General features: G+C 37.9%; 1 protein-coding gene across 1 annotated transcript in view; it reads left to right on the top strand.

The window, feature by feature from the left end:
- LOC145688329 (cell division cycle protein 20 homolog) overlaps positions 1 to 26,379 on the top strand; it is a 99,976-nt gene that overhangs the window by 55,270 nt on the left and 18,327 nt on the right. Inside the window, exons 6-7 of the mRNA XM_081762385.1 lie at positions 2,951 to 3,080; positions 13,624 to 13,817. Coding sequence (XP_081618511.1) covers positions 2,951 to 3,080; positions 13,624 to 13,817 — 324 coding nt within the window. The remainder of the gene's footprint in view (positions 1 to 2,950; positions 3,081 to 13,623; positions 13,818 to 26,379) is intronic.

Below are 26,379 nucleotides of genomic sequence, written 5' to 3'. Positions count from 1 at the left end.
GAGATTTAGTCATAAACATAGTGATTTTCAATTTTATATATATAGATAGTTTTTTTTTTCATTATCCTTGTTTATACGTATACCCACCGCCGCTGATGTGTCTGCTCCCTACGCATGCACCCGTTTGCTACCACTTTGGCCCTCCCTGGCGCTCTCCTGCCCTGACTCGGTTAGAGTTCTAGTTGCTACCAAACACAAGTTGGTCCGTGTTTTATGCACTAGTTTTTATGCCATACGTCCACACTGTATTTCGAACAATAATCAGTACCAAGTGAGCCAGGATCACAACCTAGTATTTTGGAGGAGAATTTTTTTTTAATTTTATTTATTTTATTTATTTATTTATTTATTTATTTATTTTATTTATTTATTTTATTTATTTGATTTTCGTGTGGTCCGGCGATACAGCAGTAATGACGAATTATTGCTATCCGTAAGTCTTCGAACAAATCGTATCATCAAACCTCAAATCTTGTGTAAAACAAATCATATCGTTCGTGTAAAGTCGGATAAGGATTTAGTTCAAGTAGCTTTGCAAATTATCATCTAAATGCCGAAATAACTTTGAAGTTGACAAGCTGTAGCAATAAAAATGAAATGAAATCTTTCAGTTTAACGTCTCACGTTATGGCCTTTAGGCTAAATGAGACGATAATCAAAGCAAGTGAATGATGATGGAAGGATCGGTTAAATGAGAATACGGGAGGAAACGGAATACCCCAGAAAACCCAGTGACATCCCACGCATCAGAGGTAAGCGCTCTACCACCAAGCCACCGTGCTTCTCAGTGCAAGATGTAGATTTAAAATCATTATTCTTGTATCAAAATAACTATAAAAATACTATGGCTTCATTTAGGGGTTTACAACGATTTTTCAGAATTTCATATTCAGTTTTCTCATATAGTGTCCTGGGTTCCGACTTCATACACGCACGCGAGAATTTACCAGATATTTACACAACAGGAAATACAGGGTTTTCATAAAGTATGGACGGATTTAATTCGCTTATAATTTACATAAAAACGCTCATATTGAAATCAAAGTGCAAACGGTAGCGGAAGGATTAAATTTTTACCTGTAATCTGCACCAGCTCAGTTCATTCACCGCCACACCTCCAACTGGGCGCCATTTACGTCCACACATTCGCGTAGGCGGCGCTGGAATTCACTCACAGTGTTCCGCCGTGTTTGATCCGAAACGCCAGCCACAGACGCTCTGATTTTGTCCTTTAAGTTCTCCAAACCACTTGGCTTCTTTGCATAAACTTCCGTTTTCACATGACCCCAAAGCCAGAAGTCGCAGGGGGTAAGGTCGGGTGATCTTGGCGGCCAAGCGGTCGGGCTACCGCGGCCAATCCATCGGTTAGGGAATTTCTCGTCAAGGAACTGTCTCACCTTGATTGCATAGTGAGGGGGTGCCCCGTCTTGTTGGAACACGATGTCGTTCTGGATTCCACGTGCCTCCAGTTCCGGAATGAGGTATTTCTGCAACATATCCAGGTACGAATCTCCATTCACGGTCTCCTCTTCAAAAAAGAACGGTCCAATCAGATGATCATAGGACACAGCGCACCAAACGTTCACTTTAGGGCTATCTCTCTCATGTGTCTCAAATTCCTTTGTATTTTCCGTGCCCCAAACGCGACAGTTGTGTCGGTTAACCTTCCCGGAGACATGGAAGGTTGCCTCATCTGAGAACATGATGGCTGAAAGGAGAACGTCGCCATGTTCCAACTGCTTGAGCATGGCGTCACAGAAGTTGAACCGGATGTCCAAATCTTTATCATGCAGATCCTGGACTATCTTGATTTTGTAACCTTTGACCTTGATCGTCTTCTTGGCTATCTTAAACTCGGTTGTCTGTGGAATTCCGAGTTCCATGGACCGTCTAGGAATCGACTTCTGTGGGCTGTTGATGATGCTTTCCCTTACCCTGCTCACTGTTGCAGGCGATGTTGGCGGCCTCCCACTTCGAGGACGGTCCAGGACGCTTCCTGTCTCCAAGAACTTAGCATGCCACTTTCTGATTGCACTCTCAGTCGGTGCCGGCTTTTTGAACTCTTTGGTGAACTTTCGACACACCAGAATTGGTGATTTTAGCTCTGCATACCATAGAACACATTGCTCTTTCTGTTTCACCGACGCCATCTTTGATACGGTAAAAAAAATAGTCTTCTCAGAGGAGTTTTTCATTTATTTATTTCTTTAAAAGACACACACCAATACAGCTTACAACTTACATTGAACAGTCAACATTGAAACAACAATGGATGGAATTTGGTAAGAAACTGACCCTTGCCCTCCCTCTCCCTCTCTCAACGTGTTCAGAGTTGCCAACTAAAAATTTAATCCTTTCGCTACCGTTTGCACTTTATTTGATTTCATTATGAGCATTTTTATGAAAATTATAAGCAAATTAAATCCGTCCAGACTTTATGAAAACCCTGTATTGTAAACTGTTAAATTTCAATTTAATATGTGGTTTTAAAGACACCCCTGGTGGGACATGGAATGCATTTGTATAATGCAGTCCGCATCTGGGAAAGGTGAAAAAAAATATTAGATCTTTTGCAAGACGACGACTATTTTTTTTTCTAAACCAAATTACCTATTTTGAAAATCCTTTTGTTTCCTTCGTAATTGAAGTTGAAAATTTTTCTTTCATATCCTTATTGCAGAGCTATATCAAGACACAGTGTTTATAACTAAATGAGGTTATTTAAAGTCATATTGATATTTTTTTTTCTTGAAAAAAATATATAGTCTAATTTCTAGCTTTTATACAATACAATGTCAAAGAAGACTTCTTCTATATATTCGTACAATTTTTCGATACTGTTATGTAAGTATGGTATTAGTATTAGATACAGGTAAGATTTTGCAAGATGATGGTATTCAATTACTTGATAGTAAATTATATCCGAAACTAAAATAAATCTTGTTTCTAGGGTCATGAAAATACAATGAAGGAATTGTACAGTAATTCGAAAAGTACTACATCCAGTAAGCATACTTCAAGATACATACCTAGCGTTCCCGAAAGAATTTTAGATGCCCCAGATATTGTAAATGATTATTGTAAGTATTAAAAGCTATTACTTTGTAAGATTTTTTCTCAAGGAATTACCATTTCTTTCAATTTTTTCCCGTTTTCTTCTTCTAATTTAAAGAGAAGGAACAGTATCACAGCTTTGTAGCACACTAAGTTTTTAGTGTAGTCGTCATAGGTTCTATAAACTGAAGGACAGTTTTCATTTACGCCAGATGTACTTATGTTTCAAGAAATTGAACTTTCTTTGGAAATTTTTTTCATGAGCGTACATAGAGTATTATTATTTTTATGTATCAAGCAGGCACCTATGTATTATCGGGGATAGGCTTGGCTTAAGGCATAGTTCCATTGTCAATTATATAATAGAATAGCGTTGAGGTAAAACTTATGGTGACTGTCGTTCGTTTCGTTGAAAACCAGATATCGTATACTGCTTTGTGGTTCTTGGTTACAATACTCTTCAATGTTTGATGATCTCTATCACTGAGGTTTCTCTGCCGTTCACTATTACTTTTCCCCGATGTTTTTTGCTATGAGTTTTCTATGCCGACATCACCTTGGACACTGCTCTTCGTGACACACCTAACATACTGGCTACCTTGTATATACTTTCGTCAAGTAACCGCACACCCACCATTTTGCCTGTTCGAAACTCAGAAGTCTCCCATTTTATATCACCACTGCTCGCTTCAACATACGGCTCCACTCTACACTACCTAACGTACAAGACAATTACTGAACACACCAAGACTGGTCGTGCACTGCACACGTAGTATCTTCAGTACTACCATTTCATACATCTTACTTTGCAAACTACAGGGTTTCATTATTTTTATGACCAAAACTTTTGTCGAAATACTATCCTGTGCAAAATTTTATTCCAATCGAATGAGAATAAATGGTGCCGCATAGAGCCTAAAGTTTTTTATTTATGTATTTATTTATTTATTGGGAGCTTTTGAATTTCTAGTAGATGGCAACACCTATAAAGATAAAATAACAAGCACTTATAAGCGACATTTTCAAACTCTTTCCTGTGATTTTCAAGAAAAAGTAGTAAGTGAAAGTGAATCACAAGTAGTATCAGGGGCGGATCCAGGACGAACTTCTGGGGGGGGGGGGATGGAATACTGCAACTTAGAGCTACCTTTATGAGGTCCAAACTCTGGGATGGGTTTTATTTATATATATAAAATAAGTTTCCTCTTCTGGAGGGGCGGCGATCGCCCTCCCCCCATGGATCCGCCACTTAGTAGTATCATAAGTAGTACGTGAAAGTGACTCAGGCTTTTACTCCAGTGAAAATGAATCACGGAAGAGTAAACTCTTCAAAGAATGTATGGCTTTTGCCATCCATCTGGCATGATGATAAGCCACGGGAAACGAAATGATATTCTTCTGGGTGGAACTCCTCAGAAAAAAATAACAGCAAATTCAATAATTTCAAGGTAGTCTTCTGTGGGTGAGTTATTCAGGATATTCTGCATAGCAATCTGGAGAACGTCATTGACCATGTCGTGTACTTTTTCTTGAATGCGTTCATCTTGTATACCGGGCTTGAATTTAGTTTTGTAAATATTCTAAGCTTGTTGAAAACGATTGAAAATAGAAATGTTTGGTCCGGAACGCTCGTTGATCTTTGACTCGAAAACAAGTTTAAAAACGATTTTATAAATGTGATGCCTGCATAACAAATATAAAATATCTCTTCCCAAATATTGTTCCAACAAGATGCAGGCACGTTTTATTCGTTCAGCATTTGAGGAGGTTGTGTCACAGCAAAGAGCTTGGACTTTATCAACAATACCACATTTTTCCAGAGTATTATACACAGCAACCACTTGATGTTCTCCTGTGGCAGATGGTAATTTCGGAAGTGCTGGTAATCTTCTTTCATTGAAAGTAACAATAACGGTAGTCTGTCAACGAACTCTGTCTTTGTTAATGCAGGAAGCATCTTTTCATCTCAGTGCACAGTAACAGCATTTATTTTTTCAATTTCACCCAAGAAACTTCTTGCAAGTTGCAGATTCTAACACGCAAATGTTGATCCAAAGCAGAAAAATTAGCAATGTCGAAAAGATCATCCTTTTTCTTTTGTAATTCAGTTCGCCGAACAGGAGATTTCTGCAAAGACCTCCAGTTATTGTAAGGTTTTTCCAATTTCTCTACACTGTGTTCGAATTTTTTGGTTGGGATACAGGCCTTTCAAAAAAAAAAAAAAAAAAAAAAAAAAAAATTACTAAAGATGCACTATGACGTAAACTTTACTTTCCTAAGGTTATAAAATAACACCCTGAGCGTTTCTGCATTTGATGATAATTTGTTTGGAACCAACAATTTGGCAATTGTCGTACTCTAAAAGATAAATCTTATCGGTGTTTTTAGATTCCGTTGATCTAAGATATTCGCTTTTACTTCACTGACCTGCAACTAAGAACTGGGGGAACTCAGCTGAAACAGAATCGAGCGCATGTATTTAAATAAATTTTATGCCAAAAAAAACAAATTAAATATGACCATTATCCAATAAAAGTTAATTTATTTTCGTAGCACACTTTACTATTTTTTTAAAATTGAAAATCACAGGAAAAAGTTTGAGAATGTCGCTTGTAAGTGCTTATTATTATACCTTTATAGGTGCTGCCATCTATTGGATAATTCAAAAGCTCCCAATAAGTAAACAAAAACTTTAGATTCTATGCGGTACCATTTATCCTCATTCGATTGGAATGAAATTTTGCATAGGCTAGTATTTCGACAAGTGGCACCAAATGAAGGGGTGTCCCCCCAAAAAATTACAATGTTGTAAAATAAGGACCACCCTAATACACACACACACACACATATATATATATATTGTCACGGGAAAAAGCAATAAGAAAGAATTTTTGAAACATTGGGTACTTGAATTAATTCTCGCTGCTTGTTGGACAGAAAACACATGTTCATTCCAGTAGAATGTCACAGGATAATTTACTGAAAGTTATGTTCTTCGGCAGCTACAGCTTTTTCCGACTTTTCAGCTAACAAATGAATTCCGAAAAAAAAAGAAAAAAAACTTTTTTTCAATAGGTGATCCACTCATGGAGCCAGTTTTCGAGATCGTTAAAAGATGTGAAATATTGTTCAGATAGGCCATGCTGCATGAACAGAAACAGATGGTAATCGGAAGGGGCGACGTCTGGTTAATATGGCGGGTGGAGTAAGACATCCCATCTAAGACCCTTCAAGGTTTCCTTCACTCAGTTTGCAGCACGTGGTTTGGCATTGTCATGAAGCAGAATGACCTTGTCATATCTCAGAGCATATTGCGGGCGTTAGTCTTTAAGTACGCGATTTAAATTGAGTAATTGTGATTCGTAGCGTTCAGCATTCACCGTTTGATCCGGTTGCAGCAGCTTATAGTACTCCACACCAACTTGGTTCCACCAAATGCACAGCATAATCTTGCTATGAATATCCGGTTTTGACGTTGATGTTGATGGTTTACCGCGACACGCCCATGATTTTTTGCACTTTGGATTGTCATAACGAATCCACTTTTCATCACCAGTCACTATGTGATGCAAAAATGATTTCCGTTTTTGCCTTTGAAGCAACACTTCAAAATGGTTAAGTGTTTCACAACGTCTCTTTCTGTTAATTCATGCGGTACCCAGTTTCCCGATTTCTGAATCATCCTAATTGCTTTTAAACACTTACTAAGAGTTGACGTATCCACATTTAGTCTTTCAGGCAACGGTATAAGCGTCTGAGATGAATTTTCCGCCAGTAGTATCTCTGTCCATAGTCAAACCTTTTAGGTTGACTAGGACGCATTTTGTCTCTCACTTCAAAATCGTTGTCTTCGAATCGTCGAAATCATTGTTTCCGACCGAGCAAATCCTCTGTACGCTTCCTCCAGCAAACAATGATTTCCGCAGCAATTTCTTGAAAATAAAGCAGAAGAGTAACACTTCTCGCAATTGCTGCTTTGTAGGTATGAAACAGGACATGTTCAAGGCACTGAACAGGTATTTTTTTTTCACTCCACTCAAAAGTCTTACACAAGTTCCGATTCTTTATTGAGAAAATATCCAGTGTCAGGATTCACTTAAATGTATGAAATTCGGTGTATAGGGGAATACATATTTCATTGTTTTCGAAAATTCCTTCCCTAAAGGGGACATTTCTATACCATTCAGATTTTCGACTTTTTGTTGAGTCTGAGAATTCGCTTACGTTGCAGATGTGAAATTCACAATATTCAAACAGTTTCTACAACATTGAAGTTTTATATTAAATATTTCCGTGCGAAGAACGGATACTTCTGCTTGTTGCAATACACCTTCGCTCTTACTAATCACCGTGTCGCGTTTGCTTTATCTTCCGCCCCGTGGCTGTAATATTGTCTTTACAAACTGGTGAAACTAGGTATAAATCCAGGGAATGGCTCACTAAATCTTTCCCGATATGCTTATAAATCAACACAACTAATTACACTATTAGAACAAGTTGGTGGGAGGTCAAAACCTATTTTTCCTTTGCATGTATACCAGGTTTTACAGAATCTTTGTTCTTATACATAGACATGGGTTCTGTTTCATACAAATAAAATTTTATTATGAAGAAATGGCCTGCAGACCACCTTTTAGAATAACCAATTTTAGTCGTAGTTGATTTGATTTAGCGTTCCGTTCATCAGTGAGGCTATATGAGGCGTGAACTTACAGCTTAACGTAAGTTCCGAATCACATGAGTTCCCGCCGGGAATCGAAGCCTGTTTCTGAGAAAGGTATCAAACCACATTCAGTTGTTACTCATTGGGGTTGGAACCAATATTGTATTATACGTGGTATTAGTGGAAGCAGTGATGAAACTGGTTACGAATTTCATGACTTGCAAGCAGTCAGACTCGTGACCTAGTATGACTTAAGCAGACCCGGGAACAACGAAACATCGTCGTAGTTGAGAATTTTTATGATTTGTATGACTCTGTTAATCGAATCCTGGCCCTTCACGCTAGTCCAGTGACTAGTCCGTGCATCTTGGTGCACGTAGTCCCAGGTGCGATTCGCAATGAGAAATCACTAAGCTTTTACTTTCCCTAGCATTTACTTTCATAATTGCCCTTTAGGCTGAAGGGCATAACCATGGCATGTTAAACTATTTTCACATTTTCGTTAATTTCATTGTTTAAATGCAATTCTGACAAATATAATTTTGCTCTCTTCTCAGTAAACTTGTATTTTTCTTTTTCTCTTGTCTGCGTCTATATATGTCAAAACATTGCACTGAAACATTACAAGGCTTATAAGAGTATAAATGCGCAAGAATTACGTAAAAGATAAGCTTCTCTTTAGGCAAGATCTTAGAAAACCTTAGTGAGTGGTAATCGGAACTGTCTGAACAGTCATATCCTCTTGGTTAATGACTTACACGTGTTTTTTTTCTTTCTTCCTTTCTATATAGAGAAGGGGGAAATAAACATTGACCAACTTGCCTGCATATATAGTCATTCCTTCTCAACATAAGAAGAAATATTCTGTTGAAAGTGTCAAATAACAAAGCAACATCAAGCACTCGGAGTTTCCAGACTACTTTTTTCTTCGCGAAAACATTTGAAACATTCCATTCCTTATTCATGTGACGGAGATCAGCTTTTGCTCATTCCCTATTCTTGCCGAGAGCTGTCATCTAGTTCGAATTTTGTTGGCAACACCGAATTTCGGAGAAAATAATATCTGTTTCACTACCATGCAGGGTGGTTTAAACCAGCTGGTCTTTTCAAAAAAACCAACTGGTTTAAACCAAAAAACGAAAAATGTTCGTAAAAGTGTAAGTGTTCCTAAAATCTTGAACACACATTTGTGGATTACCACATGTCACTCCCGCATATTATTCGTATTATATTCAGACCTAAATTCTCAATTCATTACTCAGAGATCATACAACAAAAGCTACTTATATATATATATATATATATATATATATATATATATATATATATATATATAAAAAAAAGTTTATGAATACTTTTGTGATTTTTTAATAGTTTATATTATTGTTACGCAACTGCAACCAAAGAAAAATTTTAAATATTGTTTTCTTTTAATAATGTTTACTATTGATAAAATACATCGAAATACCGTACTTTTTTTGGAGGGGGGAGTCATACAAACCCCTCGAGAGGCATTTACTGAAACCAGAAGTATCTTTGGTATCTATTTATGTATAAATGGGTCAGAGCCAAAGTGGACTCAATTCTTATCTTTATTCACTTTTCTTACTGATACGCAAATTAAGTCGTCGTATTTCTTAACTTGGACTAATAAAAGTAATGGTAAACTTACTTGCACTTAATTAGTTCTTCTGTACTCTGCAGTATTTTGAAATTGTTCATATGTATTTCTGTATAATGGTTTCACTTATTCAACTGTTTATCTTTTTGTCCTTTTGAAATTACACTTGAGAATTATATTAACAAGTATGTAAAGATCAGTACAACGTATCAGGAGTCCTTCGTGAGTGAGTCGGCAGACGTATCGCATTTGTGGCCAATTATTCCCGGTTTCGAGTTCAAATGGAGGGCAATTTGTTTCGGATGTAAGTCGAGAAACGATTTGGACTCCGCTTTAAGCTTATGTGACCCTTCCAGCATAACCCGGTTGTTGCGTAATAACACCAAGGTGAAACAAACTTATTTCTGTCCATATGTGATATAAATACATAGAGCAAATGATTTAAGAAAGAAGAAAAAGAAAAAAAAAACTGGTTTAACCCCCCCCCAAAAAAAACAGGTTTAAACCAAAAAAACGTTTTTTTTTGTTTTTTCAATAAAAAAAACATGGCTTTTGCCATCCCTGCTACCATGTAGTGGGAGGAGAAGGCTAATAGGTCAATTCTCTATACCACCCACTAAGGCTTTTAAGATCCTTCCTAAACAGTATGTTTTTCCTTATGAGATCGACAAAATTTAACGAAACGAACCCGTAATACTATGTAAAGTATAAGAGATACCGCTGATCCCGAACAGTGGTTTGTTAAATCTTTTTTGCATAGTTTGTGTTCAAAGCTACTTCTTTATTTTTCAGTTTGTGAAGACGAGTAAACATGAAATTGTTTGAAAGTGTAAGTCATAATATCTTGATTATGAAATGTCACACCTGGAATGAAACGTAAATATTCGAGCTAGATTAGTGGAAATCATTAATGCTTTAAAATGCTGTAGAGCAAATATTTCGGTTACATCTGGGCCATCTGGTCTGTCTGGGTCGCTAAATCGGCACCCAAAAACAGTGGAATAAACCCCCGATACATAATCTGGCTATGTCTCTAACACGAGCTTAAGTTCTATTGTGAAAGTTCAATATTAATAGATTTTGGAAATTGAGTAACTGCTTTACAAGTGTCTCACATATAAATGATAAAAACTGCCACCTCCATTTGTTACCTTGTGTACTGTCGAGGTACTTATATCTCCTGAAGGGAAATTCCTAGCAGATGATTCGCCATGCATGCCTCTTCGTCATTTCCAAACCATGAAGCATCGTAGAAACAATTCGTGAGTAATTCACTGCTCTTGTTAAACATGTTATCATGAGTGTAACACGAGCTGACGAACCGCTTGGTTTTCTCCGCACTTCACTTGATGGAGGAGGTACAGAGATAGGAAATGTGGCTCTAAAATCCAACTCTCATTTTTATATTCTTTCTACTCAGCAGCAAGATGAGGCTTTGATTAATGTGAGCCGGTAAAACCCTTTCTTAACTTCCCGACAGTTAGTGGTGGCATCTCGTTTCCCATGCTTCTCTCGTACTGCTCGATGACTCCTCAAAGATTTTGGTCTTAAGGCCTATCCAGTCGAGAAACGATTTGGACTCCGCTTTAAGCATATGTGACCCTTCCGGCATAACCCGGTTGTTGCGTAATAACGTAAGAATCAATTGATAGATATCCATAAAATCTACTGACTAGGATTTGCTGAGGCAAGTATTAATCGTAACTGGGGTCGCGTAATATTAACAGACGAGACGACGGCAAATGATAGCCCGCGACTCGTTTATAGGCCTGTAGGGAAACTATATCATCCGCAGTACGTGGTTAGAACACACAGAATAAGACATGTCACTGTTCACTGCTGGGGTGGTTGGTGTAAGGATATAATCTATGAATTACGCTGTATAGAGCCGATTAAATACTCAAGTACCTGGATATTTTACAGTATGAACTGGTCCTAGTTGTAAGAAATTCATTTCAAGACTGCATAATAGAAGTTCAGCAAGATCACAGCTCAGTTCATGATTCCCATTTGATTCAAGTCTGGTTTCAACAGAGGAACACAAAGTTGAATTAGTCAGCTGAATTCTTAGAGCATCCGACCTGAATCCAGTGGAAACTCTTTAGGTAGAAGTTACTAGAATTCTATAGGAAAATTGTCCTGACAACTCACCAAAGAGAACTCACGAACTATGGGAGCTAATTTTTAATACGTGGGAAGAAGTGCCACAGGGACACCAATATGTCGCCAGCTTAGTAACTCGGTACCAAGGTGACTAAGAGCCGTAATAGAAGGTAATGGTTGACTACACAATATACTCTTTAAAAGCCACAGTTCCTTAAAAGTGACAAACAATACAAAAAGCTGTTCATAGAGCTGACTAATTCCATTCATTTCTCCTGTAATTTTATTTCAATTGCAACTTACCATTCCTACATTTACACTATATAACGATTATTTACCTGCAATAGACTCAGTGTTTCTCGTGAGCAAGTGATTTAACTAAGTTTTAAGACTGGGAAAAGCCAAGGTGACTTTCGGATTCTTTTTTTTTGGGGGGGGGAGGGGAAGAAATTTTGAATAACAACTTCCAATAAACAGACAGAAATCTTCGAATTTCAGGTGCAAAAGAGCGATTTAACTTAATCCCAGTTTTGACAAAGAACGTGTATGAGGGGCGTTTAAAAAGAAAAAATGGATTTCGATGTAATGGGTATCAACTAATGATTTTAGCCTAAGAACTTACATGACTTGGTGAATTCACTGCTTAGGGGTATGAGAAGACTGACTGGTCTTGACATGAAAAGTTATTTAGGAGCGATTGTGTGAGGGTTTTACGTAACTTCAGTGAAATCGAGCTAGCATCAGCAAGTATCGTGAATCCACTTTGTACAAATGTTTGTGCAAATATTTTCCATAAACATTATTCCCATGCGAAGAACGAGCACTTCTAGTAAGTCGCAGCAGCAGTGTAAGTGGTATTATCGTGAATGAGGATAAACTTTACTTTCATTTGTAGATACTTGTTTTCAGGTTTGTATCTGTACTTTTGACACAACTGTTGGTGGTGGCGATTGACCGTAATGTCTGATCCGTGCTAAACTCATAATACACTACTTCCTGATCATGCGAAATACAAACAAGAATTTTGGGGTGAATAGTTTGATATGCTGTTGTAGTATTAAGTTATTTGGGATTTTTAACGCTTTGTAGTCATAGTATATCCAATTCTAATGGGTCCTTGTGATTTATTTCATTCTTGTTTTCTATGCTTGTCAATTAAGAATAAACAAATATTTAATTGATTCAAAATAACCCAATTGTTTTAGTTGATGTGAATCTTCAGAATGTTATTATTGATAAAACGATCAATACATTATGTCAAGTCGATCTGCAATGTACTGGTTTAGGCTGTCCTTCATCAGGAAATTTTCTTAATTCATCGTGAAATTATTTCGCTCCTCCTGAAGGGCATTTGTCATTACCATAAAGTTAATTTATTATTAGTAGCTGAAGTGCCCGTACGCATATGGAGAATAGGCTTACGGAAAATGGTAAAATCCTATAAGACACTCTACTTTCGGCGTGTTTTGAGACACCTTACTCATTGAATTGTGTCCTTTAATCAAATTTTGATTAAAAACCGAGCTTGAGGTGGATACTATGTTCCAAAATTATTTCAAACAGGTGAGCCATTTTCCCAACCCCAAAAACTAGGAATTCGACACTGTCATTTTGGCCATTTTATTTTTTACCATTCAGTTCACCGTCCCTGAAAACTATGGATTGTACTCTAATATATCTCGTTTAAGTTTATTGTTACATGTACTTCCTTACCTTCCAAAACCCATCCCTTGGGTTTACATACTTTAAAATGTTTTTTTCTACATTGCAAGTTACTGTATATGTGTACAAAGTTTGGTTCTTGCGAACAACTTTTCACAACTTTCAGTGGATACAATGGACATAGATTCCATAGTTAATCCGTTTATTTTCCGCATGAATTGTTATTTAGCTAATATAGACAAGCATATTGTGAAATGATGTTTTTAATGAGGTTACGTTTTACTTAGAGTAAAAGTGAGATCAAGTTGTTAGTTAATGTGCTTTAGTTGGGATAGTGAATAGGCAACTTCTTAAATTTGTAAAGCTCGGGAATGAAACTTCTACTGAACTTTTTCATAAACCTATTTATCACCAATGAGATGAGAGATAGTAAAGCTGAGCAACTTACTGTTTATATTTAACAGATTGTATCAGACGTACTACAATGAAAACATGGGTATATTTTCTTTTCATATTTCAGATCTCAACTTACTAGATTGGAATCCAAATAATACTTTAGCAGTAGCACTCGGTAATACTATTTATTTGTGGAATGCTGGCACAGGTGAAATTGTTGAACTTACTAGTTTACATGAAAGTCTTTACGTATCATCATTAGCCTGGATGCAACAAGGATTTCATCTTGCGATTGCTTCAAGCGCTGGAACTGTACAGGTACAATTATTCATTTTTTAGTATATGTATTTATATACATGAGCTGATTAGGATGTATGCGAACGGTTGTGATCAAATGCTAAAATCATGTGTGAGTTCAAGCAAAGTGCTTCAGGTACACTGCGCGTCTGTCACGTTCTATCACAATCTGGAGTGAAATTTGTATAGCAAGGAATATCAAAACTCAATTCGTATTGGAAAGCGTGCAAATTGATACTTTCCCGTGCACAGTTGAAGGATGTGAAAGTTGAAGGAGGCTTCATAAACTACGTAACAAGGGCAGCTGTTAAATTTTTCCTTCGCTGTGTGATCTACATCGAACGGCTGACCAAAAATGTACGTTTACTAACACAATAGTAGACTACCAAAAGGATCAATGTGGATCTAGTTAATTGACTGTCAACACCGCGATTCATCAAAGTTTGCGGACGAAATGCAGAAATATACTTTATCTTCGACCACAGCAAATTCAAAAACTGCTGTAAACTGTATATGAAAACCATCTGACTGTCGGGTGACCAAGAAGATATACCACTTTTGTACGCCAGAATACCGTATTTATTCATATCCACATAGTCACACAGAGACTATTCATTAGTCACCACTTGGAGAGGGAAACAGGAATCCATCTTAAACCATCTACAGACATCAGTAGAGAGCCGTAATTCCAGCCTAATAAATTTTTGTGCTTTTGGTTCCATAAATGATATATCAAATTTCGCCAGGTACGAATTATAAAGTTCGAAAAAATACCTTACCTCCAGTCAACTTCCTACAGTGGAAATTACACATTGGAGTGATTATCAACAATAGTGGTGGCCCAATAGAACACAGTTGGCAGTTAACGTCATGGTATTCAATAAAGTAAATATTGTTCGGAAACCGATCGCATATATCCCTATCAGACTCTTGTATGTGCAAGACCATTCCGAACATTTGATATTTTTTTCTGAGTGATATTTTGTGTCATTGTAAACTTGTGCAACTAGTCTATGAAGAAGCGTGAATGTATACGTATTCTCTCCAAAATATTATTGATTAAACTCTTGATTTCGGAACAAAGGGAACTGTCATTAGTGCTGAAAACTTGTATCTGGGTTTTGAATCTATTTTAAGACTCGAGTAAGTTTTCTAGTACTAGCTATTCAGCACCGAACTAATGTACGTATGTTTACGATTGAAACTGTAAGCATTATAGTAAAGTCACTGTGCAAAGTAAATTTCATTCTGGAATAGATCGTGCATATAGTAATTTGAATCATCTGAAGTTCATGAATGGTTAAGGTATATAGAAACATAGCTTATTGTCGCATCTTAAAAGAATGAAGAGATGGAATGGGAAGGATAACTGATTTTTTCTTACATATAAATCTTTTTATCCGCACTTTCTTCTGTTTCTCGCAAAATATAATTTCTCAATGACTTACGGTTCCCGAGATATGGCTCCTTAAATCTCCCTAAATCAGAACTATTTTTTGCCCAATATCTCGGGAACGGTAAGTCATAGAGATGATATTGATGTTGATCAATACCTAAGAGAATGGCAAACATTTTGGTACCAATATTAACTAGTAGCCACTGGCCAAACCAGTGGCCAGTTGGACAGTGGCCAACCGGGTACTACATATTTGATACTAAAATGTTCACCATCCTCGTAGGTATTGATCAACACCGTTATCATCCCTCTATAACTTATGGTTTCTAAGATATGGTTCCTTAAATCTCCCGAAATTGGACATTTTTGGCCAATATCTCGGGAACGGTAAAGAGTGATGCTAAAAATTCCACAGCTTTCTCAGATTTTGATGCTCTATCGAATGGAGGGCTCATAATTGAAAAATTCGTAAGTAACAGAGACAGACAGACACACAGACATAGAAAATTCAGTAACGAACTTTTTAAGTTCGTTGATTAAGAAGTTAAGGGACATAGGGAATACCAAATTCTGTTTCCAAGGATGATTGCCAATACACTAATTTGTGAGAGCAGTGCCTTGTGTGCGACAAATGTCAATGAATTGTCATTGATGAAGCCTGGCTGTATCTTGACGATACCACTCATCCCAAAACCAGATACATATGTATTATTTTTCACAGGAAGAAATGGTTCGTAAACTTCTAGGCAATGCAGAGAGAAGTTCACGAAGAGTTGTATGAACATTTGTTAGTTTTGTGCCCGTGGTCAGTTAACTGTTCGCTGGTTCAGTTCGCGTTCAAACATGAATGTAGTATACTTTCCGACAAAGATGTATCCGCACAATATTGGTACTTTCAAGATGTGGATTTACATGGATAAACCAAATAGCTTTTTTGCTTCACATACTACTGCTTACTACCAATGATAGATAAGTGAAACTGGTTTCTCTTCCTTTCTCGTCCACTTTTCCAATGCCGTAATGGGATTGTATGGCTTCGCTTTGCTTTGATGAACTTCAAAAAAGCAAAATTATAGTTGAGACTCGCAGGCGTCACGTAAGTACGACACAGAATGGCGAAAAGACCATGAATAGACAAGAACTCAACTTGTGCAATTTTAGGAAAATCATATATATATATAATATATATATATACGTGATCAAAAGCATCCGGACACCTGGCTGAAAATGACTTACAAGTTCGTGGCGCCCTGCATCGGTACTGATAGAATTCAATATGGTGTTGGTCCACCCTTAGCCTTGATGACAGCTTCCACTCTCGCAGGCATACTTTTAGTCAGGTGCTGGAAGCTTTCTTGGGGAATGGCAGCCCATTCTTCACGGAGTGCTGAACTGAGGAGAGGTATCGATGTAGGTCGGTGAGGCCTGGCACGAAGTCGGCGTTCCAAAACATCCCAAAGGTATTCTATAGGATTCAAGTCAGGACTCTGTGCAGGCCTGTCCATTACAGGGGTGTTATGATCGTGTAACCTCTCCGCCACAGGCCGTGCAGTATGAGCAGGTGCTCGATCGTGTTGAAAGATGCAATTTCCATCCCCGAATTGCTCTTTAACACTGCGAAGCAAGAAGGTGCTTAAAACATCAATGTAGGCCTGCGCTGTGAGAGTGCCACGCAAAACAATAAGGGGTGCAAGCCCCCTCTAAGAAAAACACAACGACACCATAACATCACCACATCCGAATTTTACTGTTGGCACTACACACGCTGACAGATGACATTCACCGGGCATTTGCCATATTCACACCCTGCCATCGGATCGCCACATTGTGTACCGTGATTCGTCACTCCACACAACGTTTTTCCACTGTTCAGTCGTCCAATATTTACGCTCCTTACACCAGGCGAGGCGTCGTTTGGCATTTACCTGGCGTGATTTGTGTCTTGTGAGCAGCCGCTCGACCATGAAATCCAAGTTTTCTCACCTCACGCCTAACTGTCATAGTACTTGGAGTGGATCCTGATGCAGTTTGGAATTCCTGTGTGATGGTCTGGATAGATGTCTGTATATTACACTTTACGACCCTCTTCAACTGTCGGCGGTCTCTGTCAGTCAACAGAGGAGGTCGGTCGCTTTTGTGCTGTACGTGTCCCTTCACGTTTCCACTTCACTATCACATCAGACACAGTGGACCTAGGGATGTTTAGGAGTGTGAAAATCTCGCGTACAGACTTCTGACACAAGTGACACCCAATCACCTGACCACGTTCGAAGTCCGTGAGTTCCGCGGAGCGCCCCATTCTGCTTTCTCACGATGCATAATGACTATTGAGGTCGCTGATAATGAGTATCTGGCAGTAGATGGCAGCACAATGCACCTAATATGGAAAACGTATGTTTTTGGAGGTGTCCGGATACTTTTGATCACATAGTGTATATATTGTAAACTACAATATTGAATTGCTTTGTTTCATCTGAATTCTTTTGACACCTTTTTGTTTCCTTTCGTTTGTGCAATGTCGTTGTTTAATTAAATATACTCAAATCTAAACCTAGATGTAAGTGAGCACATGTAGGCAATAGGCAATGATTTTCAATTTACTGTCGAAACCAAGGATGTACCTGGACAAAAATAACGTAAATAGAAGTCATCCCCAATTGCTCCCCCTAAAGAAAAAGACTGTTACTAATACTGTTACTGCTCGTATCATATTTTTCAGACTTCGTGCAAATGCATTTTATTGAGCAAAATAATCCCCTTCAGCTTCAGTTATATATTCATAGCGAGATACAAGAATATAAATCCCACGTTTGTATAGAAGTTCTTGTCTGTAGAAAAAAATATCCCATGACCTGCATGACATCATCTCGGTTTCGGAACTCTCCCCCCCCCCAAAAAAAATGGTTATCTGTGTATGAAAATAGGTAGTAGTTGGATGGAACGATGTTCGGGGAGTAAGGAGGATGAGGTGAAACTTCGCTACAAGTGTGTTGATAACCTCCTTGGTCATTTTCGCCGTATAAGTTCTGTCATTGTCTTGAAGAAGGATCACTCATTTCCTGTTGACTAGTACTGGCTGCATGTGACGCAGTGCAGTAGCTACTCTTTGCAACTGGAACGCGAACATCTTTTGTCTGTGATGATTTGCCACTCGCCAACAATTTAAAGTGTACAACACCAAGAATGGTCTACCAAACAAAGCAGTGCCTAGTGGATCTAGTGGGGGATCAATTCGGGGCATTTGCCTCGGGGCGCAGCTGATTGAGAGTATGTAGGGGGCGCCATTTCGATACAAAATTGGGGAGAAAGGGAGCAGATATATCTTTGCCCCGGACGAAATATTTCGTAGATCCGGCCCTGCCTTCCGCTGATGAATGGTTTGCTTGGGGGCAAATGCCAGAAAACCAGGGCACGACTAATGAGGTTTTCTTTTGCGGTTAGTGTATATCACCCATTTTTTGGTCACACATCTGATCCAGGAAAGGTCTTCCTTGCATCGGACAGTAATGAAGAGTAAATGGTGAGCCGCTGGATTTTGGTTTCCTCGTCAAAACGATAGGAACCCACTTACTCAGCTTCCTAGTCTTCGCAAGGTAGTGCAGATGCAATCGAATGGTTTCGTCTGTCACTTCAAACCCTTGTGCAAGTTCGTTGAACGTTTGATGTGGGTTACGCTCGATGTTCTTCAACAATGCTTCGTCGATAGTGGATGGACGTCCAGCTCAAGGCTTATTCTGGAGGCTTTCATCTCCTGATGTTAATCGACTTAACTACTTTCGCGCTGTGCGCTCATTCACAGATACCTCTCGTACGCAGTGCATACTTTACGAGCAACTTCTGCAACATTGCTGCCCAGTATGTACTCATAACGTAAACACGACTGTAAAACATCCATTGACACAGATATGTTTACTTCAGGATTGTAGTTCCTACAGAACGGCTTTCAACACGACCAACACGCCTCACAACTCTGCAATGACTGACGGATAACGAGGATGTCGACATCTGACGTCATCCAGACATGGTTGCCGACACGTGCCATTTGAATTTCATTTTTCGTTCCAGCGGCACGAACATTTTTGGATAGGTGGTATTTTCGAATATTCTTCCCTCCCATTATCTTCGTTCGTTTATTAGAGTAATTATGCGAACAGTCGTTCATTTTAAGGAAGAGAAATCCACTGCTAGAATGATTACGCGTTAATCCGTTTTGAAATCTATTTTCATATTAAAAGTTGCTGTCAAAATTTATTTTTTTAATTTCTATACACAAAGTTGCAGAGTTTAGAGATGAAATCAACATTCATTCATTTCTGAGGTTTTGAGGGGGTATTTTGTGTACGAACGTAAGCCTATTTTGCACTTTACAAAGGTTTCCTGTATACACTGTAGTTCCGATATTTTTGAAAAATATTGATTTCAAAGAAAGATCATTGAAAGAAAATTAAATGAAATTTCATGCCTGGTGCACATTTAAGCTTACTACACTACGAATATCTTCAGAAAAATGTTCAAAGTTGGTTTGAAAAACGCAGATTGTCATTTTTGAAATTAAAAATGTAAAGGAAAAATAACTCGTCGTTCATATATATAGGCTTACGGAAGTAATGTAATACTAAAACACCTTGCAACACTGAACAATAAATGTGGTATTTTAAGTTTTCGTTTGACTTGCTGATTTGAAATATGTAATAGTCTGACGTGCTATTTGAAAAAAAAAACAAAGTATTGGGTTGGCAACACTTGAGAATGTATGTTTAATACGTGCAAAGATGTCCCCCTCCTTTTATAGTTGCTTAGTGCAAATGTTAAAATATATACAATAAATATTTATTATATATATATATATATATATATATATATATATAATAAAATAGGTATGTTGTGCGAGAACAGCAGTGTAAGTATTAAGAATGTCTTGTACTTGACGAACACTCGAAGAACTGAATTTCTGTATCGTTCTTTTTCAATTATAGAATCGGTCCTTGGTGTATTTATATTCCTGAACTAACTCACGACCCAACTGCCTAGTATAGGATATTTTTATCTTTCCTTTTAAATGTTACCTGACAGTCTTTCTAACTCTTACCCTTGAAGTTCCTCTAGTTGGAGTTTCATAGTCGCGTTTCCTTCGCGATGGCCTTCTACTTTTTACGTTTGCGATGCATTTAGTTACCGGTATTCAAAAGTTAAGTATCAGTGACTTCGCCAGAGGGAGCAAGGAGGGACCGCTGATACCTGCTTCCCAGATATGTTGTAATGTACGAGGGCGAGTCAAAACTTATCTACACTTTTGTCATAACTTTTCTTACAGTGCCCACTTTGTCTCCTGTCCTCGCATATTTTATTGTTATACTGTTGTGGTAATGCTGTGAAAGTTTGATCCTAATTCCACTATTTGTCTTCCTTTTGTTGGAGATATATCATGGCTGCTCCATTAGAAGTTTGCACCAAAGAGGAACAACGAGCAGTGATCCGATTCCTCTTGTAGGAGGGTGTCAAAGGGTCAGACTTTCTTCGCAGACTATCATTGGAATATGGGAAAAGTGCACTATTACGTAAAAGTGTGTTTTTGTGTCTCGAGAAGTTTAAAAGTGGTCGAACAAGTGTAACGCATGAAGAGGGAGCAGGACGGACATCAACCTCCGCTACAGATGACCATATTCAGCAAGCTCGAGAGATGGTTCTGGCGAATAGGCGAATCACTATCGATGAGGTAGCAGCTGCTTTGAACATCAGTCATGGCTCTGCCCATCAAATCATCCTCGACGAGCTCGGTTTTCATAGTCTGTGCACGGTGGGTACCAAGAAAGCTTACTGCAGAACATAAGCTCATTCGTGTTAGGGACTCTCAACGCTTACTCACTCGTTTCAACAACGCAGATGATGCATTTTTAAGCAGAAAAGTCACCGGCGATGAAAGATGGGTTCATGACTATGAGCCAAAATCAAAGCGCCAAAGTATGCAGTGGAAACGCCCTGGACCTCCGACAAAAAAAAAAAAAAAAAAAAAAAAAAAAAAAAAAAAAAAAAAAAGTTCAAGACTGAGCCATCCGCAGGAAAGGTCATGTTAACTGTGTTTTGGGACTCACAGGGGCGCTTAATGGCAGAGTTCATGGAAAAGGGAAAGAGGATCAACAGTGCGAGTTATAATAAAATATTGGAAAAGAACTTGAAGCCGGCAATTCGCAACAAACGCCGAGGTTTGTTGTCGAAGAAAGTTTTGTTGTTGCATGACAATGCACGGCCACACTATTGGATCACGGCTCATCACACTATTGAAACAACCAGCAAGCTGAAATTTGAGTTATTGGAATACCCTCCCTAGCTTCATCTGACTTTTACTTGTTTGGGCCACTCAAGGATGCTTTGCGTGATCGCCGATATGCCTCAGATTTAGACGTGCAAAATGCGGTGCAAAAGTGTCTTCAAGGCGAACCGAAAACCTTTTATTTGGAAGGAATACGTAAGCTCATTGACCGTTGGGCCAAGTGCATTGATAAGGAGGGAGGTTACGTAGAAAAATGGTGTGCATAGTATAACCGTAGCTTCACGTAAATAAGCTGTAGAATGAAAAGTGTAGATAATTTTTTACTTGCCCTCGTAGACCAAGAAATATATTAAACTACGGTTTTCGGCATATAAAAAATTGTTATTCCCCGAATTTTCCCTATTCCGCTTAACCCCCACTCCTCCGCAAGAAATTAGTTGCTGGCGTCGTCATTTCCTGTGTCGGTTTCTTTCAAGTTAAAAGAAAAAACTTCTCACTGAATATTTTAAAGATTAACAAGTTGTTATTCTGATGCAGTGAAGCAGTCTGTACAACTTAGTTTATTTCTTTTGACTACGCAGATCTTGTAGAGTCGATCTTAAAACGTATGCTAAATGACGTATATTGTGGCGTGAAATACGTTATCATGAAAGACGGCCAGTAAATATCCTCTAATATTAATATCAAGACCTTATATGATTTTTTTTTTTTTTAAATGAAATATTTCTATTTAACGTCCGACATTTATGCCCGTAGGTTAAGGGAGACGGATGATTAAGGCAAATGAATGATGAAAGAATTGGTGGAATGAAAATGTGGAAGGAAATGGGGGTACCACGAGAAAACCCAGGAACACAAAGTTGTCCACTACAAATTTACTTGGCCGGGGATCAAACCAGGGACCCCACGCATCAGAGCTAAGCGCTCTACCGCGGAGCCACCGTGCCCCCTTATATGAATTGAAGTTACGTTTACTATTTGTTGACGTATTCCCATACGGCTGCATCTGGGTATGAGTTTCTTTGTACATCGGCATTCTAGAATTCTGTATTTCCGTTCCTCCATCAGTACAAAACTGTTTGAATCATTAAGTTACCCATGATACGACTAATAATGCTAAAGAGTCATAAACAGTGAGACGGACTGATTTTCCACCTCAGTTAATTGTTATTCTGTGTGCTGTAGAATGGATACAATATACAGTGAAACCTGTCTTTAGCGGAATCGAGCGGGACTTGCAAAAATTTCCGTTAAAGTCAGGTTTCCGCTTAGTGGAGGTAGACCTTTCCTTTTTTTTAAAAAAAAAAAAAAGATACATGCTTATAAAGGGGCATACTGAGAAAATGTATTGCTGTACGTACATTGTTCGATTACAGTACTTCTTTCTTCTACGAATAAATACACAAAAAATTAAAATGAATAAAAAATATACTATGCACACGTTTTTTATTTTTCTAATAGTCAAGCAGGGTTTTCTGTGTACATTGCTGCTTAGTTGCTTGACTTTCCGCATACACTTTAGCCTGAGAAATTATACTAAGTGAATCAGAATCATTTTTTCGTAAGGCAAATTTTTGCAGTTCCTTTAAACTTCTGAGAGCATCTTGATATGTATTTATTCTACACTCTTCTTCGAACTCGGTATCGTATTCCTCTTCTTCCTCTATCTTGTTTTCTTCTTTCCGATATTCCGTATGATTCTTGATTAAGTTTCGGGAATTAAGGACAATTTGTGGGGGTGAATATGAATAGTGGTTGGGGAAGGTAAACACTGTCCAGAAATATTTAACAAAAGAACGAACATTTTATCGCAGACAGTGTAATGTATATGTCTCACAACATGTCTAAACATCTTCTAAACGCTGTAGTCCGGAACTCAGAATTTTCCGTTGAGTGTTTATTTTTCTTTCCGTTGTCCGCGTAACACAGTTTCCGCTTAATGAAGGGACTTTTTACACGTTTTGTTCTCCAAAATTCATGGGACCGTGAAATATTTCCGTTTAATAAAGGGTCCGTTGAAGACAGGTTTTACTGTATTTACTAACTTTACACCGAAATTTCTGAAGCTGCAATTTGCGTTGGCGAGAATTTGCGAAACCGCACCCGGTGCGACGCTAGCTCCATTAGAAAATTTAAATTTTCTCGCTTATGTGGCAGATATTTATTATAATATTTGGTAAACAGATTATTTAAAGGAAGTTTAAAAGTGCATTTATATTCTTGTAAGTCTATTCCAGTATTAAGAGCCAATAATAGTAACAAAAGGTTGCCGTGCTTCATCGAAGCTTACGCTTGGAATGTTGGGTAGAAGGAAAGTCCTTCATGAAGGAGGGCGTTAGAGTATCATGGTGAATGTGATTGTTCGCTTTAAAAATCCATTTTCATCAATGTTTTGACGGACATAAGTGGAGGAACAGGCTGTGAAAAAAGCCACATAGTGTTTATTCTATATTCAAAGAACCTTATTATTCATATAATCACGTCGATGTGAAATATAGAAACTGATAAGTTATCAGGCTGCGCTAACATGCTGTTTACAATTACTGAACCGAAGTGAAAAATTACATTTGTAGTGATTCTGTTTCAAGTCTCTTCCCTTCTCTGATCCATGTACAGGTAAAGTTCAGATACTACGTATATTAATGTCCCTGATGCTTTGGAAGAGAAATGTTCCATGTGGATGACCAGTGGGGTGAACTGCATGAGCAAAACACGTTTCTAGTCTATTTTGAGCACTGTAGTTGTTCATAGAAGTATTAAATAAAGTAAATTATCGTCGTCTATGCGAAAGGTTATGGTTTATCGTGTATTTGATTAGCTGAGAATTTGGGAATCAAAAGCCAGCTTTTTGGGTGTTTGTGACTAAAATTATACTGCTGATTTATTATTATTATTATTATTATTATTATTATTTACGTGCATAGTAATCTAACGACTTTCTTTATTGGTATGTATTGAGGTAGACTACTGGACTACACGAATTATTATACATCGGGGGATACATCTGTTTAAGCAATCTCTTGACAGAATGTTACAATGAGTGATTAATTGCGAACGTGTTTTCCCGCAGAGAGTTCCCACAACTTCGATAATTTTCATTCCTATTAAAAATTTAACGACCAAAGGTGTTCAGAAGAAATTTAGTATGTTTGTTGGCTATTCTTGCCATTATTGGTGTTTAATACAGTCTGTAATTAATTTCTTCCTTCGAAACAATTATGGTTGTATGCAATGGTCGGCAGAGAAATTAGGCTGTTATATTAAGATAATTCCCCCCCCCCTCTCTCTTTATGCCATCATTGTTCTTTTGATTTGGTGTTTGTTACTGCTGCTGTGTGTTGGGTTATTAGTGATGGTACCTAATAGCAGACTCTCATATTCATCGTGTTTGGTCCACATATTTCAGTGTACAGGTGTTGCAAAATGAATATCGAGATTTTAAGGCTTTGTAGTATTTATTACAATTAACGTACAATTATAAATAATACCATTACCATCATTGGTCTACTGTATAAATATTAATAGAGCTACAACAGCCTCTCCTCTGAGGGAGATTCAGTAATATATTATAGTAATCTTGCTTAGGAAAGAGAACAAACTATTGATCGCTTCTTCTCTCAACTTGAATATATTTTGGTGAAAGTGTTTTATAGAATGTTGCCTAAGTGTATACTACATTTTTTATTTATATATAAGTACTCAGTGTTCTATACTCAGCGTCACCCAAATTGGTGTATGGCATCAGCCAATAAGCTCGCAGTGCGCTGTTACTAAATCTTCAGTGAGGAATCTCATCATTCATAATTGATTTTGTACGTATTTGTGGATAATCGTGAATTATTATATTAGATACTGAAGGTTTGGTAACAGCGCACTGCGAGCTTATTTGCTGACGCCATGCGCCAATTCAGGTGATGCCGTGTACAGTGCTTCTCTTCAAATGAATATCATAACCAGTGTTCAAATATCCCCCCCCCCCCCAATAATAATAATTTCTTATTTACACCACGAGGGTGTAATGTTCTACACGTGCTTCCAACACCACATGCTGGTTGTAAACAACTCATCGACCATCGTCAACAACCCTCAAATAACGAAGATCAGCAAAGTCAGTCAATATTTCAGAATAAAAGAAGCCACAACACTGCAGAAGCCATAAATCATCACTGATTGATGGTTCCCCAACAAACTCTCAAGGACACTCGGTCTCTGAAAGTTTCCCTTCGCTTGGATACTTGCCCCTTGCAATAACCTCACAACTCTCTAGAACGCTCGGTCTTTAAGAGATCCTGTTGCTTCTACTCCTGGTCCTCACAAACACCTCACCATCCTCTAGGACGTTTGATCTTTGAGTTTTATCCTCCTCTCTAGGGTGCTCGGTCTCTGAAAAGTACCTTACATACACTCCTTGTACACAAGAACCATGAAATCATCCTAGGAACTTCGGTCTCTAGGTCCTTACACCATCTCACCAACAAAACCACCAAACATCTAAAAGGAAGTATTTTTAGAGACTGTAATTATTAGTTTGATTGTACATAGGAGGAACTTTATAATAAATGGTAAATGGAAATTTCGAAAAATTCCTGTGTACCATTTTTCTAGCTCTACCCTAAAGAAAACTTTACATGTTTCATTCTAATTGACTAGACATTGTTAATGTTAGACATGCTACATTTCTTTTCTTAAGCAAATCAGCAATGATCGCACACAAAGAAGTGCTTATAGTGTCGATCTCTATATTGAGCAAACTCTAATCATGTATGCAAATCTCGTGATTTGGTCCCGTTTCGCTCATAACAGTGAAATTCCCGTTATTATTAACCCTTTATGTTATTGTCGTTTATAATATTGTTTATTTGAAAATTACTTTCAATCGTTTTAATTATTGGAAATGAAAATAATGGTATGCTGGA

The sequence above is a fragment of the Thermobia domestica genome, chromosome 6, assembly GCF_964235325.1.
Source record: "Thermobia domestica chromosome 6, izTheDome1.hap1.1, whole genome shotgun sequence".
NCBI classification, from domain to species: Eukaryota; Metazoa; Arthropoda; class Insecta; order Zygentoma; family Lepismatidae; genus Thermobia; species Thermobia domestica.
This window is presented reverse-complemented; position numbering and strand designations above follow the sequence as displayed.